Below are 19,539 nucleotides of genomic sequence, written 5' to 3' on the forward strand. Positions count from 1 at the left end.
GGGGTAAGCTAATCTCATAATTTTTTCCCCTTCTTTCTCTCTTTCCTATTTAATGTTTACCAAATATGGGCGTTGATAATATATTGGATATTGGATAGTTTGTGGGTCATGACTAGGTAGATTATATATATACTACAAAGATGTTAGAGGTTCCTGACCGGTGTCGCATTGTCTGTTATCCAGAGACACACCGAGGACACCCTGCAGGTTCCAGAAGTATCCAATTACAAAGCTAATTAGATACGCACATCGATGTAGTTTGCACAGCCTCTACTCCATATATAAAGAAAACTATCTCTAATTATTCGGCTCCACTGAGATATCAACTAAAGACCTAAAAGCTCAACTAGTGATAGGTATGATCCCGATGACCCGCAGTTGGTAATTTGCCTTGTAAAGAAAACCAGGTTATGACGATCTGGCAATTTCGCAGTAATTTTCCCCCTGTTCGGATCTCGATCTATTCCAAGGTTTTATGGTTTTATTTAATTTAATTTCACTTTTTTCTTTTTTTTCCTTTTTTTTTTTTAAAAAAAAACCTCCCAAATTTAAATTCTCTTTTCTCTCTTTTTATTATTTATATATTTATATTTTGATAGCAAAATAATTAAAAATTAAAAAGAAAAAAAACATTAACTTCCTGTACTCCTCTCTAAGCTTCCCGTTTTCACTCTAAAGCCCGAAATGAAGTAGCCTCGATCCCCTTTGATTTTGGTTTTTTGGCTTTTCCCCTCTCTTAAGGTGTCTTTTATATTTATCCCCATTCCACCTCGTGCTTTCATATTTGGATTGACATTCCCATTTCCACGCTTTATATCCCTTGCGTTTACGATCTTGACTTTTTTTTTTCCTTTTTCTTTTTTGGTTTTGATCAAGGTTTTACGAGACTTTGTGTTGGAGGGGTTTATTTTATTCTTCCTCTCTATCTATTTCTTTCTCCCTCTTTATTTTCTTTCCTAAGTTTGATTAATTTTGACTCTGGAAAAAAAGAAGAAGAAGAGACAGGAAAAAAAGAGAAAGAGAGAAAGAGAAGGTAATTGCTGGTTAACTTATCGGGTTACTCGGGCTCCATCTGAACGCCACAGCTTCCAACGCCCCCCGGGATCTTTGGATCGGTTGGATCTTGGGATCTGGGCCTCTTTTCCATCACATTCGGCACGAACAGGTGGAACACTTTTCCCTTGTCGCACGAGAAGGCGACTTTCAGGCGACCTCCGTTGAACTTTGTTTTATTCCGGGGGATTTATTTATCAACGTGATGGGGTCTTTGGAAGCCGCATCTAGGCACAGGTTAGTCTTGCGAGCTCACGGTCAGTCTTCCATTGCTGACCAAGCTTCGATTCACAGAGACCCTTTACCCGCGATAGGTTTCCTAGGGAAAGACGGATCGGGATACACCTCGAGACACCCTTCAAGCACTGGTTCTCCAACTCCTCTGATGAGTCCCAACGCCATGTACACCGGACAACCTCTGCCTTACTCCTACACGTCGAATGCACCACCAGGGTACATCTCGTCGCCGGAGACACGTCGCACCCTTGAAGACGAAAAGGAAAAACACACTCCAAGGCAATCCCTCCCATCAATCCACGAGGCCCTTGGGAATGACAATCCTCTCCCATACCCTGCATCTACCTCCGCTCCACCACCACAATCCGCACACCCTACGCCGCCTTCACATCTCATCGGACGACCGAGCGCAGAAGGTCCAGCTGGACCACCCAATCCCTTTTCCAATGGACCGACGGGACCCTTAATGCGGGAACCCGGTTACCCTCATCAACCTCAGCTGCAGGATACATCGCGCTCCAGTCTCACCTCTATCAACACACAAGATTCGCGTAACCCTTCACTCCACTCCCTCAGCACCGGCAAATCCCCTACACAAAGCGCCAAGACAGGCATCACCTCGGTTGGATCGCAAAATTCATCTGGGTATGAGTACAGTGCGCCAACCTCCGCCGGTAGCGTGGCTTCGCCCAATGGTTACGGCCATTTCCCTCCAAATTACTCCTTCCAATCTCAGTCCGGCCACTCATACCCTCCTCCCTACGATCGTCCCTACATGGGGGCACCACGTGTGGAAGAAGTCAAGGGTGGGTTTGTGGGTCGACCAGGTCCTCCCCATAGCGACTCTGGAAAACGACATCTTGACGTTTATGATGTGGAGACATCTTTGAATGAGGTATGGATTTTCCTTTTTCTTCCCTTTTTTTTCTCGAATCGCTTGACCATCATTTCTATTTTCGAACCACATTGGACAAAATTGATAAATGGCTTGTCAAATCTCCGGAAATTACATGTGGGCTGACATTGTGGACCAGATCGCCGAGTTAAGTACGCGAACCCTAGACTTTTCACGGCACTACGCGGCTCGTGCACATCAGACACAGCGTTCTGGCCCGCTATTAGGGTCTCTCCCCTCGCTAAATGAGGTGGAGGACATGCTCCATATGCAACGGCGGAACCAAGATGCCCTGATTCGGATACGCACAGCCGTGGTGAACCAAGAACAGGCTCTGGCCGAACAAATGGCGCAGCGGAAGGCGTTCAAGACCGAAGATGACCACATGGCGATGTACCAAGAAGAGTTTAAAGGCACGGGCGGTTTTGCAGGTGCAGACCCAAAGAAACGGCGTGGAGTAAGTTCTGGACTCTCGTTTCCCCTGGATTGACACCTTGTCATCCACCCCCACACCCTGAATGTGTTTGGCTAACCCCGTTTTACAGAAGGCGGCCCCTCCTGGTCGTTGCCACAGCTGTAACCGAGCCGAAACACCAGAATGGCGTCGGGGCCCAGATGGTGCCCGGACATTGTGTAACGCCTGCGGTCTACATTACGCCAAGCTGACTCGCAAGATGGGCGCTCATAAGGCGGTAAGTATGGGTTCAAATCTGAAGCCCAAGTCGGTTCTCGACTCCGCCTCACCAACCAGTCATTAAGCTTCTTTTCTTTTCATGTGGCGTTGGAAAAGGTGGGAAATAGAAGGCAAACGGAGTTCAGTGGCCATTTTTCTTTGGGAATTCTGCTATTTTTTTCCCTGTTCGGCATCTTCTCTGATTTTTATGTCTTCCCTTTGTGATCTTTTTTTATTTTGGGACCTTCCCTACTCGGTGCTCTATATAATACCCCCCAACAGCTTCCAAGGTACTGGGAGAAAAAACGGCTTCAGCATAGATATTCCCCCTTTGATGATTCAATAGCCATTGGCCTTTTTCTGAAACTGGTTGCTTTTGCTTTTTTTTTCCTTTTCTTTTCCCCTCTTTTACCTTCTCTCTGTTCCGGTCCAATACCGTTATTGGTTTATACCCTGCATTTTTTTTTGGTTCCCTGAACTGTTCTGTTCGAGTATGTCCCTGATATGATGTGTGTACGATCTCTCATTCAGCGTTACATTTATGGTTCCTAGTCGATATTTCATATTCGATCAAGGTTTTATGACACTTTCTTTTATTCTTCAAGTGGAAATGGAAGAATTGTTCGGATGGCAACACTAATTGAATATCAAAATCTCAGCTTTACAAATCTAGTCACCACATGTAGTCTCGGCCGTAAAACTTCGCCGCAAGGGCTCGGTACCGAATGCGGTTCTGGGGTAACTTTATTTATCTATAATTATCCATGGATATCTACCTAGGTACGTATGGCATGACCTCGCGTAGTTCTTTTCTGATTGCAGTTCATTCTCTTAATGGGTATTGGTCACATGCGTTGTGGCAATGGGAAATATGGCATGATCTCTTGGCTGTTTTACAAGGCCCGATTCGCTGTACAATAGATATTGTACATGCCAATGGGGTAATATATGGGATATTAATATTAATGAAATTCGTAATTGATTTAATTGGAAGCGGGTTTCAGATCTTCAATACATTGTACGGAGTATGGTGGAACCCGATTATTTGCACTTTCAAGGGTTTTCTTCCTTTCAGAGGGAAATCCTCTACGGAGCAACGAGAAAAACAACCAATAGCTCATCCCGAGTAAGAATTAGTTTGGCCTGTTCGACCAGCGGGGTTGGCTATTTGTGTTTGGATAATCAGATCTGATCTACGGAGTATTCGGATCGGGATCGGAGAATCGGACATGAGATCTCAAAATTAAATTTAGATTAAATGCATATTAAATATACAGAATATTTTTAGTACATATCCCAGTGAGTATCAACAATATACGGGTAAGATCCTACTAGACTCCGTACTATAATGTGAGATAATATCTATATCAAATTTAATACTTTATGCGATCTTCTGGTAGCCTTATTTACAGACCGCCACATTCCACCGTATATTGTATGTAAGGTACCTAGGTATGTAATAGGTGGACCAAAGAGCCGTCCACGGGTGTCTCAAGATTTGTCATTGTCAAGATTGACAGCTCAGATAGTTCATGAGTCCACATGGGGAACCCATGTTTGGAGGAATCGGCAGGTGTTCCCATTCCGATAGTTTGGAGAGTTCCCATAGTCTGTCCCGGGGCTATGCTCACTAGACTCACTTAGGAAGTACCAGCAATTGACTTTATTAGTATACGTAAAAGTTGATCCTTTTGGGGTTCCTTTGTTTTCTCATTCCTTTTGTTTACTTAGTTTAATGGGTGGGGGGGTTGTGAGGGACAATGACGGAATATTATTTGCCATGATAATTCGTACATTCTTAGAAAAGAAGCTAGCAGGGTTGGCAAACCCGAAATCGATTGAGATCCCAGATCCCAGATCCCACGTTCGCCTATCCCTGTGAGGATCTATGCCATTAGCCGTACCCTGTACAAACGTTCTTTGGCTTCTTAATTTTGCCTACTACAACAATTAATTGTATAGAGTAGTATTTCTATAGATCTAGACCCAAAAAGGAGAAACAAAATTCGGGGAAAAAAGCTGAAAAGGCAAAACGTGGCGTAGAGCCAATCTTGGAAAGACCCATGGAATGCAATTTCCGTTTTGGGATGTGCTGACTTATATGGGTCCCCCAAGGCCCCCTAAAGTAGGGTGGACACCTGGGGCTCTTCATGTTACATTCTCTCTACGGAGTACAAACGATATGGCATGATACTCCTTGCCACATAAGGCATATGGACTCGAACCGATTTTCTTGTCCCAGCAACCTTCATTCCCACTGTTTTTCTAGCATCTTCCTGACTCGCCCGAGACATGGCCGAGACGATGCCGACAAAGCCACTAATCTCCACGTCAGTTATATATGCTGTTTCCCAGAGTTTATTTTGTTCTAGGCGGCAGGCCCCATACGGCAAAGAGATGGGTGGCACCATAATAGCACCATAACTCGTATGTGGCGCATTGGACCCTTCGGATCTCCATAAAAATCTCCATCTCGTACCGGAGGATCATAGAGAAAAAAAAAGGGCTAGTGAACTTTCGCGTATCCATTTATCGCGCTTGGACAACACTGCCGAAGTTCATTCGGCAGATAACCGAGAAAGTGAAAAAGCGTTCTCCGTATACGGACGGAAAAGGAATATCACTCCACGAGCTAATAATAATTTCTGGAAGTTCTATGATCGCCGTTTTGGCTATACTTACCTACATAGTACTCCATATGTATTAGAAAAATCTGCCTATAACGCTGTTGATCGTCCATAGGCTTGTGCCGTGCGGCCTGTAAGCCTTGGATCGGTGGCCGACACAAACTTTATCTTGTGAGATCGTATAGATCGCATTCAATAGTTTGCTGCGGCGGACTGCGAACCGAACTGTTCGTTGCGGGGCGCGGCGACGACGGCGGCAGTTTCTCCTTACGGTCAGAACTCTGTTTGGAGTATTCCCGTACTCCGTACTCCGTAAATGTCGGTGTATTCCCGCGAAGGTCCACGCGACCTAACCTTGTGGCAGATTGCCAGGAGCTAAAAGGCACACAGTGGTACTCCGTACTCGTAGATCGGTATTTGAATCAGGCTCTCAGGCCTCCCGCGCCATGCCGAGTTGGGGATGGAACAGCCTGAGTGGAGCATAAGGTTCATGTTCTTTTCTTCTTTCTGTCTTCCCTGTCTTAGCTGGTTGTAGTATATGGTAGCATGCTATTGCTTAGGTAGTACTCCGTACTCAGTATACAATATAGACGATCGGACTTCGCCGTGAAAGACCGAAATAACGGACTTGCATTAGCACCCATGCGCATTTGTATATTATTGCATTAATATTTACCTAAAGTCAGACATTACATTACCGACTGCAGCGGATCTATCCGAAACACCAAGTTCAGCACCGAACTCCGTACTCCGTATGTAGGTATGTTGTATGTGTTTTCTGTCCTCCGTACTCCCAAGTCATTTCATAGGGAGAATGTCACGATCATCTTCTTCACAAACTCTCGTAGAAACTTAATTGATCTGCAGATCAGCTAACTGTACTCTAATTGGATGGAGTTTAACCCCGGCCAAACTCCTTTTCGTTTTCGTTTAGCTTTTTGATTCGCCCAACGACCGGTTGTTTCCGGTTGAAACTCTATCTAGCTGACTATATGCTGACATATTATTGAACCGACCCATGGACTGACCGGAAATACCGTTTTTGGTGGGAAGGTCTATCTGACTGGAGCCAATAGTAGGACATTGTGGGTGGAGATCGAATTAGCTCCCTGCGGACTGGGTCCGACTATTGAATTTCAATCTTGGCTTTGTTTCTTCGATTGTTGATGATCTGTGTATTTCCTGTAATACAAACAATATTTGCGTAAACAGATAGGGAGATATATACCATCCAACCAAGTATAATGTACTGCAAGCTAAGTAGAATTTTCCAATAATTCAAGTCTGCATCCTCTCCGTGATCGAGAGAACTGCATCTGCCCGAAATCCCAGATCGAGCGTCCGAGGTCTCCCGCGAGATGTGCGAGATGGCTTGCAGGAAGATGCATACACTGTATGTTTTAATTCGGCCAGGTCGCATTAGAAAAAGGAGGCAACCATTTTAATAAAAGCCACTAGTCTTGCATGAATGTTTCAAATCGTAGAATTTCAGCCCCACCCGATCTTGTTGATGCGGTCCACAGGTACGGGCGATCCTTGCTCAAGCAAGCATCCCCCCCACCTGCGATCTGAGATTGGCCCCAAGCAAGCGCTGCTATCGAGGCGGTGAGGGTTGGAATGAAGTACAACTGGTACCCACCATAAAAAGGGGTGAGCAGGTATCGTATCGGAGTCATCGGCATGTGAGATCCTCCATGGCTGTGTCTCGAGTGAATTTATACGCTCTGGCCACGTCACGCGTCCGATCCATTCTGATATGCCCATTCTCCATGCGAGTCCGGTGAGATCTCACACGCAGCCAATGTACGTCGCAAATCTGAACTGTTAGTTCATGTACGGAGTAGCTGTGGAGACGGCATGGTTCGTCCGACATGGTCTTGCTTTTTGATGGGATCTGCGCGATAAGCGCCTGGAGTGGAACAACTAGATGTCCGCGGAGACGAGATGTGCACACATCCCATATACGGAGTACCGTGAATGGACCTTTTAGCGGCCCATTTATCAAGGTCTCCATGTAAACGGAGTATGAACTATGCACTCCATATGTACAAAGTATATGACTGTAACTGTGTCTCACTGGGTGAGACATATGGATCTAGGAAGACAAAAATACGTTATTGAATCTTCCGGAGAGTTCGGGAGGAAGGCAACCATGGTTCCGGGATACGAGTTGCTCTTCAAAGCTTGTCTATGTAATCGATCGGCGGGATTGAATCTCGATATCGGTCTGCAGTTTTAGTGAGCCTAACGGGACATTTATAGATTACACACGGCTCCAGCTCGACAATAACTGAAATAGCCGAGGCAGACCCTTTTTATTTTTCTGTCACCATGCAATATATAGATTGCGTGTCTTAATTTTTCGATGATAAAGGGGATGAAGTATCTACTAGTTTCTTGGCGTAATTTGACTCCGATCCACCTGAGCAGTGATGCAATACCCGCGTGGTCGGTGCCCAGATTTGGACCGAGGGATCCATGGTTCAATGTCTTAAGTTCGCACCTGGATCTCGGGTCGGATTCCCACCAATTGATTGACTTGTAAGCTTACTGTAGACTGTATTCTCTACCTAGGTACCGAGGTACCATACAGTGCAATCACGACTTCTACCGCCAAAAAGCCCGCGCAACCGAGTTGATATAGTCGATCCCGTCTTTGCGCCATGTATCAGCCTCCATATGACTGGTAGTATTAGCATTGAAACAGAGATCAGTGGGGTTGTTCGTGGAATAAGAATCCCAATGCACAGGGGCCTTCACGACACCCGGGTTTGGATCGAGGTCGTGGATAAAAGATGCCCACATGCTCGTCATCATAGAACTGAGGTCAATGTATGACTGGGGTACCCCGGCAAATGGTTTGCCGTAGTGATATCCAAGCCCGGCAATGTTGTGGAACACAAATGATACCTCCTCGAAATGACTCACACCGGAAAGGGGTGGCACATCTGCCGACCGCACGTTGAACCGGTAGCAGTATGCTGGGGTTGATGTCTCGGCCCATGCTTCGCATTGTCGCCGCCGATTGGCATGCATAAAGTAGTCACCTGCAAAGGCTGAGGTACGGCGCCATTGGTGGCCGTTTGAAGGCACGCGCTGATCTCCGAGATATGCTGGAATGCCCTGCGATGGGTCATCGGGGTAGAGTTCGAGGATACGCTTGGCTACAGAGGGGGGTGTTTGAAAGTTTAATCCGCCGTCTGGACGGGTTAGCTGCTGAGACGGTAGCGTAGAACAACTTGTATGCATACCTGTTAAGTACTGATACCATTGCTCTGTGGTGTTGATTCCCGTCGGTCCGAAAGATGTCCCTTCGTCCGTGTTGCTGCCTGACATGATGGGAACTTTCACGAATGCATGCTTGTTCAGTTGGATACTACCCCAGTTCTGAATAAAGTCCCCGTCCACGACCGGCGAGAAGTTGTAGTCAGAGATGCCCTCCGTGCCGTTTAGAACAGCGTTAAGCGTCTCAAATGGTACTTCACGAAGACACTGCAATGAATCCACGACATTCGAGCAGCCTACCTTAGAGGCCAATGTGTTGTATTTTGATTGGAACGTCGTGTAATTCCCCGCACTGGCGGTTATCGACCCACCAGACTGCATGATGCCAGCCCGGAACAGCTTGTCATCCCGTCCGTTGTATGCTGTAAGGTGATATCCCACTGACATGGCGCCTGCTGACTCGCCCCATATGGTGACTTTCTCGGGATCGCCGCCAAAGGCGCCGATGTTCTCCTGGACCCATTGAAGCGCCAGCCTCTGATCTCTCAATCCAAGATTGGTGTTTCCGCTGCCAGAGACTTGACTCGAGCTTATAAAGCCCCACGCTGACAGTCTATAGTTCAACGTGACAGCGATGAACGGTTTGCCTTAAAAATTCTAGTTAGACCAGGCTTCCAAGTATCCAAAGGATGGCGAGATCCTTACCAATTTGATACGAGTTTTCCACAATTTCAGACATATTGTAACGCTCATCAGCCCCAGAGCCTTGATAAAATCCACCTCCATGAATCCACACTCCAACAGGAAGTTTCGAGTCTTTGTTGGTGGATGAACCCCGGATTACGTTCAGGGTAAGACATGCTTCTGACTGAGGGTACCAAATAGAGTCCGTCTAATTTTCGCATTTGGTAAGAATCACCCTAGAACACAGGAAAGTTTGTACTTACACCATATCCAACACAGATATCCGAGTACTGTGTCGCATCGCGTGTACCATCCCAGCTCTCATTCAATGACTGCGGTACAGTAAAGCGCAGATTACCCACTGGATGCTGGGCATAAGGCATCCCCAGGAAGAAATCCTGGTTGTACGTTGAGCTTCGCACTCCAGTATAGGTTCCATTGCGCACTGCCACTGTGGGAGATGATTTGGTAGGGACAGCATGGACTGCTGTCCATAGTAGAAAGCTGGTCGCGAATCCAATCATAATATAAATGAACACACTCTTGCCCACACTAGTCCTCTCATTGTGTGGTCGGTTTATGTTCCATTTATATACTCCGGACTAGTATACATATCGTCATTATCGGAAGTCCGGGGATGTGTTGCGGGGAAACCCCATAATCGCCTAAATGGCTTATGATCGACATTCGGGAGATGTGAACGGCTGATATGTGCTCCGGTCATGCTGTAAAGATACATAGCAAGTCGGAATAATAGGCTATTGTGGAGTAGTATCCGGATGACAAGAAATGGGGAGGTGGGATGGCCTAAGCCTATTCATCCACCAATATCCCTTCAGGATGCCCCGGGATATTGAGTTTCATCGTCATTTTCTCAAAAGTTTGACGGACGATTGTCTGCTTTGGTCATAAGCCACGTTGATCAATCCGAAGATTAACCGAAGCTTTTGCGTTGGCCGAGGTAAGTGAGTGCTAATAGGTTTATAATGAATCTATTGGGACGTTTGAGATACACCAAAAGGGAGATACAAACCCAATATATCATCAATAGGACTGATAGTCTAGCAACTGCCACATGCCCCTGATAGTAACACAAGAATCAAGTTCAAAAGAGCATGGGAACGTTGTAGGATGGAAATCCGGACCAAGCACCAAATAAGTGTGTGACACGAAGCATTTACCGTTGTATGACAGCAAGATCGCAAGGTTCCTGAAATTCTGAATCGAACAAAGTTAGACAGAGTGTAACAGACCGAAACAACAGACCGATAGGCACTGTAACGGTAACAGCAGTGAAATAATAGTGACCGTGTACATACGTAGGTACACATGTACATCTAGTTGTTTGCTTGTGGGAAAGAAGATAGAAGATATAACAAGACGATCTCCCACTATAATGATTATTTGACTTGATGCCTTCCAACTAAATCATGCCATCAGCAATGTGCCGGTCATTACCAAACCGCCCTCGCGCTGCGCCAGCAATCCAACTAGAATCCGAGGAAACAGCCGCCATTATTGCAGTCACACAAGGCTTCCTCGCAGCACTGAGCAGCAAGTCGCGCGCCGATTTCGAGAAACACTGTGTCCGAGCAGGAGGAATGACACTCTCGCCTCCATCTCCCACTTCCCTGCGCTTCTGTACGATTGGTTCGTTCGTTGAACATGTTGCTGGGCTCAAAGACGATATCGATGAGCGTATCTGGGATCCCGAGGTGAAGGTGCACGAGACAGGAAGCCTGAACTTGGCCGCTGTGTGGGCACCATTCCGGGCAAAGATCAACGGTGTTGTGGATCATGTTGGTGTCGAACTTTTCGTTTTGCATAAACTCAACGGTGAATGGAAGGTGACGGGGCTGGCGGACTCCTGTCGGTTGCCGACTGAGGAGGAAATGCTGCTGGAATGAGTACTTTGGTTGGAGGGACACTTAAAGAAAGGAGAAAATTAAAATCCATCAGATGCTGTGACAAGGAGGGCTGCCTCGAATTGTCATGAATATGTGCAAATTATTTCAAGTTTCCGCCATACATGCTCACACTCTGGATATCTAATTGTATGTGTGTGTGGATGTGTGTAGATGCCTCTGGTCTAGACCGTTTTGCCTCGGAGAAGTTCCCATCCAACTGATCCCTTTTTGCCTTCTTTGACAGTCATTTCCTCGACAGCCTTCACTAGATCGTAGGTGATCTCCTCAGAGACAACGCTGTCCTGCTTGTAGCCAGGATGCTTGGCTACAAACTCACGCATCCAACGAGCCCCAGTCCAAAGGGTTCCGTCGGCTCGCTTCCGGATCAGATCAAGATAGCTGGCCAGGAAACACCTCGTCTCGACGTCAACATTGACGCTATTGAGGTAGGACTCCACAAGCGGGATAAGCCCCGGGAATGATCCGTCTGCGCATCCGTTCACAATGTCGTCGATGGTCATGAGATCAAACTCTGTCTCGAACGGGACCAAGAGGAGGAGATGGAGGCGGCGTGTTCACAGCGGACGATGCCGTAGATGAGAAGGTGCTGCCGTTCGTCGACTGTTGTGCGCTTCTGGGCACCCTGCGAGGGAAGGGGTCCTTCCGGAACCAGAACTTCCGATCAAGAACAGCGTTGCGAGCGTGTGCCGTCTCCATATTCTCCGTAGTACGCTGGATCGGGATGTAGAAGTTGAGATCGAAGCTCAGGATGGCACGAGTGATGAGGACGATGAAAATGCTAAATGCGGCGTTCTCGAAATCCGTGATTTGGATCTCCATAGACCGGAACTCAACTCTCCAGCCAATATCATCTTTATCAGGCGGCGGCGGCTTGAAGCGCATGTGCTGCCAATTAGTGGACTGCAAATTCTCAAAGTGGTCACTCTTGTTAAGATCCAGTTCTTCGAGATCCTCAGAGAAAATGACCAAGGGATCACGGATAAACAAGTGTGCAAAGTGCGTCGCAAGTAGATCATCCATTCCTCCGTCCATGAGGCGTTTCTTAATATCCTCATCAACAACTAGATCAGGATCGAAGTATTCCTTCCGGAGACGAGGATCCTGAGATATGTAAGTCGAATTAGAGGCATATCGTGACTTGGGGATTCTCCACCGGTCGTTCTTGAGAGGCTGCAGGAGGTTAGTTCCGTGAGCCAAGGGTATCATCCCGGAAAGCTTACAGCTTCGCCAAGTTCCTCGCGTGTCCTGTCATCGACTGCATTGCCGATTTGATTCCATCGCACATCTGTGTCCACTAGGAAGCCTTTATAGATCGGTGTAGCCGCGGTCAGGGCCAGAAGAATGGGCCCCAAAGGACTCAGTTGATCATAAAGTCTTCTACCCTCTGTCATATTCTTCGCTTGAAAGGTTATCTGCAAGCAACAGCTGCCCATTCCGAATGCCATGGCGTCCATGTAAACATGATCGTCCTTGGCAGCACCGTTGCGGACGTCGTCATCCTCGGGCCAATTATGAAGGTCGTAGTTAACTGTGGGATCCTTAAATGGCCTGGGAGTATTTGTGTCATGGAAAACAGGCACATTCAGTTCGACCTTGCGACCTCTTCGGGATCGAATGTTGGCAGCCAGAGTCGGGAATCGGATATGGGGATTGGCAATCTCATCAGGAACAAACTGCGAGCGGAGAGCTGGCCCAGACGGGGGATAATATGGCTGGATGTAGTCATCCTTGGTTCCTAACCGAGGGAAGGTTGTGAGGGTGATGGGGACTTCATTCGGAGCCATGTGTGCTTTCGCAACTTCTCGTCTTGCAGGCTATTAGCATGTTTTAGGTCAAGTCGTGTTGCCAAAACAGCTCACCTCCACTTCATATTAGACTCCACCTTGAGTAGGTCTTTAAACCCGATTCCCCAAGGCTGTCCAGGAGTAGCCTCCAACATGAACCTTCCAAATTCGGGATGGAAATGCGGCGGATCCTCCCCCTCACTAGCTGTTGTCAGATACACTAGTTCCTGTCGGAAATTAAATCACAACTCACTGGTCCCCAGTTTCACTGCCCTTGCCGGAACCAGACTTCCACAACTCCTCGTCTCTGGCAAGCGATTTCAGGATCTCAGCCTGGGCTAGAGATAGCCGTGATTTCTTCGCCGCGTCGTCGAGAGCTACCACGAGGTATTCGACCTATCGTGTAGAGGATATCGGTCAGTGGTGGTTGGCTGGGAAACACTATGCGGGCCAGAACAACATACCTCATCACCCCAAAGAAGAGCATCGCGTTCTTTGCCTCGTGCCCTGCGCCAATTGGCAAGTAATTGCTAATCAAGTCAGACACTTCGAGGTTTGTCGCTCTAGACGAATCGAACACAGGCGGCATACCTCGATACCCCACTGACGCACCTGGCCCGCCTTTGTCTTGGCTTCCGGCCATTCCAGTGCTGTTCCGAGAGCTCTGGTTGAGATTAGACGGATTCCGAATAGCAAACCGAGCCCCTCAGAACACATACAGAAGTCCCATTGCGTCAAAGATGTATGTCTCCAAGCTGGCAAACACAAAATGCCTAGGCACAAGTATAGGGTAAAAGAGTCAAGACAATCCCAAAGTGGACAGGAGAGCCGAAGGTTGAAGAACCGAGAGTAGTCAAACAGATGTAGACCTGCGCATAGTCCCCCTTCTAATTGATTCTCCGTAGTTCCTGGCAAATGGCAATGAGGGGGATTTTTCGGAGGCCGGCCGATTTTCTGGCGGGGGCGGCGATAACGGCGGGAGTTTTATTTCCCTGCCAAACCTCCGACTTGTATTATTAATCATGATTTGTCACGGCCTTCTCTACCTAGGTAGAGACTTCCAAGGTTATTCCATCAAGGCTTTTATACGGGGAATATCCTCATCTGACTTGATTTCAGAATATCCTCGACTTGGAGTACACTGGTATAGAAAGGCTGGTGGGATGAGACCCTTCACTTGCGTCTTCAAGGATCATCATCTATCAGTAGGTCCGAGCGTTGTATAGATACAAAAGGGAATGAATCAAAGTCACAGATATCACAGTCAATAGTTAATACCAAAATGATGTTCAATTGTCTACAAGGTAAGCTAAACCATGGAGATATTGAGATATTAACACCTACAGAATAGGTAGAGAGTCAATATTTGAAAGTACAGGAACATACTCCGTAGAAAATATCACAACTAAATGGAACTTATTGATATGATTCAATGATGTTTACGTCAAATCTGCATATAATGCAATATTCATACCTATATGTAGGTCCCTACTATAACTAGCATAATATCGTGCACACCAATCGGGAGCAATGCAGCCAATGGAACTACAGCTTAAGCTTATAAAGGCGTAAACGATCACTGGACGCAGAAAATGGTATCTAATTAGGCAACATGCTTTGGTCCTGGTCGAAGGGTCTAACCTAGGGGACGTCCACGGGTGTATATAATACCTAGGTAAGCAGCCTAAATGAGCTTCACGAGCTTTACATCAGTGGTCCGTAGCAAGGCGTCATTGCCTAGAGTAAAGCTGTCATCTAAGGTCGCCAAAAGAACTATAAAATCCTAGCGCGTGTATTACCGAGGGACTCCAAGGAATTCAGTCAAATTCCTAGGGTTGTATAGTTCTTTTTGCAAGTGATTTACTAAACGATGTGCTTACATGCGCTCAAACTATGCCAAACGACAAGTCGTCTATGGACACATGCTTGATCTGAGAAAACATGCTGGGTATCAACCTAGCCAATGTCAAACAGAGCATCAAGTTGCAGATGCAATTGTTGTTTAGATAGGCAAAGAAAATAATGTGGCCGATTTTGATGAAAGGTCCCAACGCCAAAAAGGCAATCCATAAAAGCAGCTTCGGTATATCTCTTATTTACATTTCCTGCTGCTTTAGCAGCAGCAGCAGCACTGACCACGCATACCAACAGTCCCCCACAGATCAGTTGCTCCGGGCACCATCCTTGGCGGCACGCAGCTCGTCCATCTTGGCCACACGCTTCTTGAACTCTTCGTACTGGCACTTCTCATATGAGTGTCGTTCATCCTAGAGGAAAAGAAGAGAATGGCATTAGCTGACTAGCTCTGGAAAGCGCTCTGGTCGAATCGGGTTGTGTTGGAGCATCAAAATGAGGGATCTCGTACCTCACACTTCCAGGGAAGGTAGTACTCTGCTTGCCGGCATCGGTTCAATGGGATCAGCAGGTGTGCGCATGAATCTCTGTATTGCATGGGAAGACGGGCTTCCGACATTTCCTGCCGGGTTGCTGGAATCTGGGTTAAGTTTCCTGCTAGAGCTTTTGACTGGTGGCCATTGGCCTTGGAATCTTACCAGAGGTCTCCGAAAGGCCAACGGCACTTTTAACCGTTTCGATGACAGTCATCTTGTCAAGAATTGAGGGGTGGAAAGGCAAGGAGCGGGGAAACAGAGGCAGGACGGCGTGGTTGGCGATTCCCGCTCGTTTGAGGTTCCTGCTGGACCGATATTGGTCACATGACATAGAATCACATGACAGAATTCCGCCTTCCGAAATGGGACTAGTGCGCACTTTACGCGTCCAGCGCGTATTTGGGATGCCACCCCCAGCTCCACCGAATCGTATCTCTGTGTTCGCGGTCCGGATTTTTATTGCGTGCAATGCATCGAGTGCCGAAGAATTCTTAAACCAATCAACTTGCGGATCTTCTACGGGTGACGCTTCGGCTCCAACGTGCGTGGTTGCTACATCGCTCTTCGGGAACCTACTGAATTGCAGCGGCCGACGGCGACGCACATTATGGCGGGGATGGAAAGCATCTACTCTGCTACCTATAGCAGTGTAAGTATATCTATGATTGAATGTTTTCACCTCCCTATCATGGGATTGTTTTCCGTGTTGAATGCGACCACAGCTGACGTTCTCACACCCAGGTGCCCGTGTATGAGTTCAAGCTTGACACTGACAGTGTCATGAGAAGGCGAGCGGATGATTGGGTCAATGCAACACACATCCTGAAAGCTGCAGGGTTCGATAAGCCTGCACGAACGCGCATTCTCGAACGAGAGGTCCAGAAGGGGGTACATGAGAAGGTTCAGGGAGGCTACGGCAAATATCAGGGTATGTATTGGGATGTATGACGCCTGAAGAGAAATCCCAGCTTACTGACAGGCAATGCGCACAGGAACATGGATCCCACTTGCGGAAGGCCGCCAGCTTGCGGAACGCAACAACATCCTTACAAAACTAGCCCCAATTTTCGATTACGTTGCTGGAGACCACAGCCCCCCGCCGGCGCCAAAGCACACATCAGCTCCATCTAAGCCTAGGGCACCGAGGAAATCTGCCGCTGCAAACCGTGCTGCCGCTGCCGCTGCCGCGGCCGCAGCGGTAGCAGCTTCAGAGTCTATGAAAGTTGTTCAACCTCAGCGCAGCATGGGTCCCCCAACCATTCCACAAGATTCCTACGAAATGAATGCGGCGTTCGATGATAACGAGTCAATTGGACACGCTACGATTGAATCATCATCAATGGTCGCAGACGAGGATATGCTTCAAATGTCACATGGTGGACGGAAGCGGAAGCGTGGAGTGGATGAGGCAACCGCTATGTCCATTAGTGAGCAGGAACACATAATCTACGGCGACCAACTTCTAGACTATTTCATGACCGTGGGTGATGCACCAGAGGCAACACGCATTCCCCCTCCCGAACCTCCTGCTCATTTCCAAGTCGATCGGGCTATTGATGACTCTGGGAACACAGCACTCCACTGGGCATGTGCGATGGGTGACTTGGGCATTGTGCAAGATCTCCTGCACAAGGGGGCTAATGTCAAGGCCCTTTCGGAGCATGAAGAAACCCCGCTCGTCCGAGCTGTTCTGTTCACCAATAATTACGAAAAGAGAACGTTCCCGGCTCTCTTAGACATGCTTCTGGATACTGTCTCTTTCCGAGATTGGTTCGGCGCCACTATCTTCCATCACATTGCAGAGAATACTCGAAGCAAGGGAAAGTGGAAGAGCTCACGTTATTATTGCGAAATACTCCTCGATAAGTTATGCAAGACATGCTCGCAAGATGAGATACAAATGTTGTTGTCATGCCAGGACCAGAATGGAGACACCGCTGTCTTGGTCGCTGCTCGCAACGGCGCGTTTCGCTTAGTGAACATCCTTCTTGTGCATTGTCACCGCGCTGGCGATCTGGTGAATAATAAAGGGGAAACCGCTAGCAGTATCACACAGCGTTCTCAACATCATGACCATGACATCCCGCCAGCCCCATCCTCCGTCACCATGGCTAATGAACATATGGATGCTGAAGCAGCTGGTCTTGTGGGCACAGATCAACAGTCCGTTGCTCCAATCCCGGATGCCCCTGCGACGTCTGAGCTCCTCTCCAAGATTGGGGCGATCATGGCTGAGGCTAATAAAAAGCTTGCCGTGACCTATGGAAACTCAAAAATCAACCAGCAAGATTCCAATGATGTCGCTAATCCTGAAGCGTTATACGAGCAATTGGAATCCGACCGCCAGAAGATTCAGAAGCAACTCTCTGCATTGGCGGCGAAGGAGGCCGAGCATGAGCGCAATGACGACCAGGCTGGTCGATACGAAAAACTGCGCGCAAGCTATGAGTCCCTTCTGGAGCAAGTCCAGCATGCTCGATTGGCCGAACAGTTTGCTATCACGGAGGTACCAAAACCTACACCAGCGTCCTTTGAGCAGGATGAGTTAATGGCAAGGTATCGACTCGCTCGAGAGCTCTGCTCTGCGCAGAAGATACGTCGCAATGCTATCAAAGACTTAGCCCAACAAACAGCGGATGCGGGTGTGAGCACCAAGTTCGATATGCACCGCAAGCTGGTGGCTCTGGCGACCGGACTTAAAGAAGAGGATCTGGACCCTATGGCTGCGGAGTTGGCTGAAACGTTGGAATTTGACCGAATGAACGGCAAGGGCACCACTCCGGAACTAGGTCATCGACAATTACCATCCCAGAATGAGTCGGCCACTCACCCTGGACCCAGTGTCCCAGTGGATGCTTAGCTACCTCCAGGTCGCAGACCCATGGACTCCATGTTTGATTATATTTCATGATTCATTGATTTTCCTCTGGCACACTATTTCAGCCAGCAGATACCCCGCATCTTCATCGTTTCTTCTCTTTTCTTTTCTACCTTTTCTTCATATCCATTGTTTTAACCTTTCTTCATGTTCCCGTGGCTCAACAGCAACTTATCTACCTAGGTAGTTGTGATTCTGGGCCCCATTCTCCATCTGACTAGCATTCTGACCCACAAGCAGATATGCGGGCACAGACTGTCTATCTCTTTTTCATATGTGTCTGTACAGACCATAAGAACAGTTGTACATTGTACATACAACGTGGGGGCAGCGGTTCCCGATTCCCTAACGGGCGAGATGCGAAATACTAAACCAGGACGGGCTGAGATGTACGTTATACATGTATGATTCATTTAGGATGGCAAAAGGCGTGGTTTATACCAGCGTTTGCGCGAAATTCTGCAATTGATAATCCAGATCTTCATGGCCCGTCGTAAACGATAATCACGTTAGCTTCTATGGCACGATCTTACTAGACAGTTTCCTATGTAGTCTGTGCAATTCCCCAGATCATATCACAAGGGTCTTACCACCTTGTTCTATATGTGATCTCTGAAAGACGCTACGGTACAGATTCATCCTTATCTTCGCGTGCTCTATATCGTTGTAGAGCCATCTCTTCCGCCGACCAAAAAGTTCGTGAATTCCAAGGTTGCCAATGAACAAGATGATATTCGATTGGATCCATGCATCCATGCCTTGGTTCATAAGCCGATAGGAAGGTAGCATCTTCTTACTGAGCCGGGATCAAGCTTATTCAAGGTCTTCCATAGGATATTTGATGTGCCATTCGTTGCTGATGAGACTCGCCCACCTGGCCTACAATCTCTAATTTTCACAATTTCTTGCCGTAGAAAACGTCCTTTTCTGGCGTATTGACAAGCCGGGGCCTTTCTCTATTCGTTTCATGATTCAGAGGACGCCAGTCTTTTCTACAATCCTATATATATATATCACATCACACGTTATCATATGTAGTGTCTCGCAAGAAAGCATGTGATGATAACTGAAGAGTCCACTATAAATTTCTACTCCGCAGCAATTTGATAGACAATATTGAGATATTCTCTTGCCTCCTTGGTTTTATCTGGGTTTTGTGGGCATT

The 19,539-nt window shown here is 47.4% G+C and overlaps 6 protein-coding genes across 6 annotated transcripts; 3 read left to right on the forward strand and 3 right to left on the reverse strand.

Annotated features, from left to right (window-relative positions):
• Nucleotides 1–1,258: 1,258 nt before the first annotated feature.
• On the forward strand, nt 1,259–2,943 carry nsdD (GATA-type sexual development transcription factor NsdD; the record flags this gene model as incomplete). The annotated part of the gene is made up of 4 exons (XM_057298530.1): nt 1,259–1,290; nt 1,348–2,185; nt 2,325–2,642; nt 2,731–2,943. 4 exons carry the CDS (start codon nt 1,259–1,261, stop codon nt 2,941–2,943), a joined length of 1,401 nt encoding a protein of 466 aa, XP_057146412.1.
• A 5,149-nt stretch (nt 2,944–8,092) lies between these two features.
• N7519_011758 (uncharacterized protein) lies at nt 8,093–9,918 on the reverse strand (the record flags this gene model as incomplete). Its single annotated transcript, XM_057298531.1, has 4 exons — nt 8,093–8,685; nt 8,737–9,357; nt 9,416–9,602; nt 9,658–9,918. The coding sequence occupies 4 exons, from the start codon at nt 9,916–9,918 to the stop codon at nt 8,093–8,095; spliced, it is 1,662 nt and encodes a 553-aa protein (XP_057146413.1).
• A 906-nt stretch (nt 9,919–10,824) lies between these two features.
• N7519_011759 (uncharacterized protein) lies at nt 10,825–11,301 on the forward strand (the record flags this gene model as incomplete). Its single annotated transcript, XM_057298532.1, has 1 exon — nt 10,825–11,301. One exon carries the CDS (start codon nt 10,825–10,827, stop codon nt 11,299–11,301), a length of 477 nt encoding a protein of 158 aa, XP_057146414.1.
• Nucleotides 11,302–11,483: 182 nt separating this feature from the next.
• Nucleotides 11,484–13,836, reverse strand: N7519_011760 (glutamate--cysteine ligase; the record flags this gene model as incomplete). Its single annotated transcript, XM_057298533.1, has 8 exons — nt 11,484–11,788; nt 11,850–12,492; nt 12,543–13,128; nt 13,182–13,307; nt 13,360–13,502; nt 13,571–13,636; nt 13,698–13,770; nt 13,826–13,836. The coding sequence occupies 8 exons, from the start codon at nt 13,834–13,836 to the stop codon at nt 11,484–11,486; spliced, it is 1,953 nt and encodes a 650-aa protein (XP_057146415.1).
• A 1,432-nt stretch (nt 13,837–15,268) lies between these two features.
• N7519_011761 (NADH dehydrogenase [ubiquinone] 1 beta subcomplex subunit 7) lies at nt 15,269–15,710 on the reverse strand (the record flags this gene model as incomplete). The annotated part of the gene is made up of 3 exons (XM_057298534.1): nt 15,269–15,373; nt 15,472–15,593; nt 15,659–15,710. 3 exons carry the CDS (start codon nt 15,708–15,710, stop codon nt 15,269–15,271), a joined length of 279 nt encoding a protein of 92 aa, XP_057146416.1.
• A 393-nt stretch (nt 15,711–16,103) lies between these two features.
• On the forward strand, nt 16,104–18,356 carry N7519_011762 (putative APSES transcription factor; the record flags this gene model as incomplete). Its single annotated transcript, XM_057298535.1, has 3 exons — nt 16,104–16,145; nt 16,238–16,424; nt 16,489–18,356. 3 exons carry the CDS (start codon nt 16,104–16,106, stop codon nt 18,354–18,356), a joined length of 2,097 nt encoding a protein of 698 aa, XP_057146417.1.
• Nucleotides 18,357–19,539: the final 1,183 nt, after the last annotated feature.

Source organism: Penicillium mononematosum (genome assembly GCF_028829835.1).
Source record: "Penicillium mononematosum strain IBT 11891 chromosome Unknown utg000005l:1.0-9366267.0:1.0-9372171.0, whole genome shotgun sequence".
NCBI classification, from domain to species: Eukaryota; Fungi; Ascomycota; class Eurotiomycetes; order Eurotiales; family Aspergillaceae; genus Penicillium; species Penicillium mononematosum.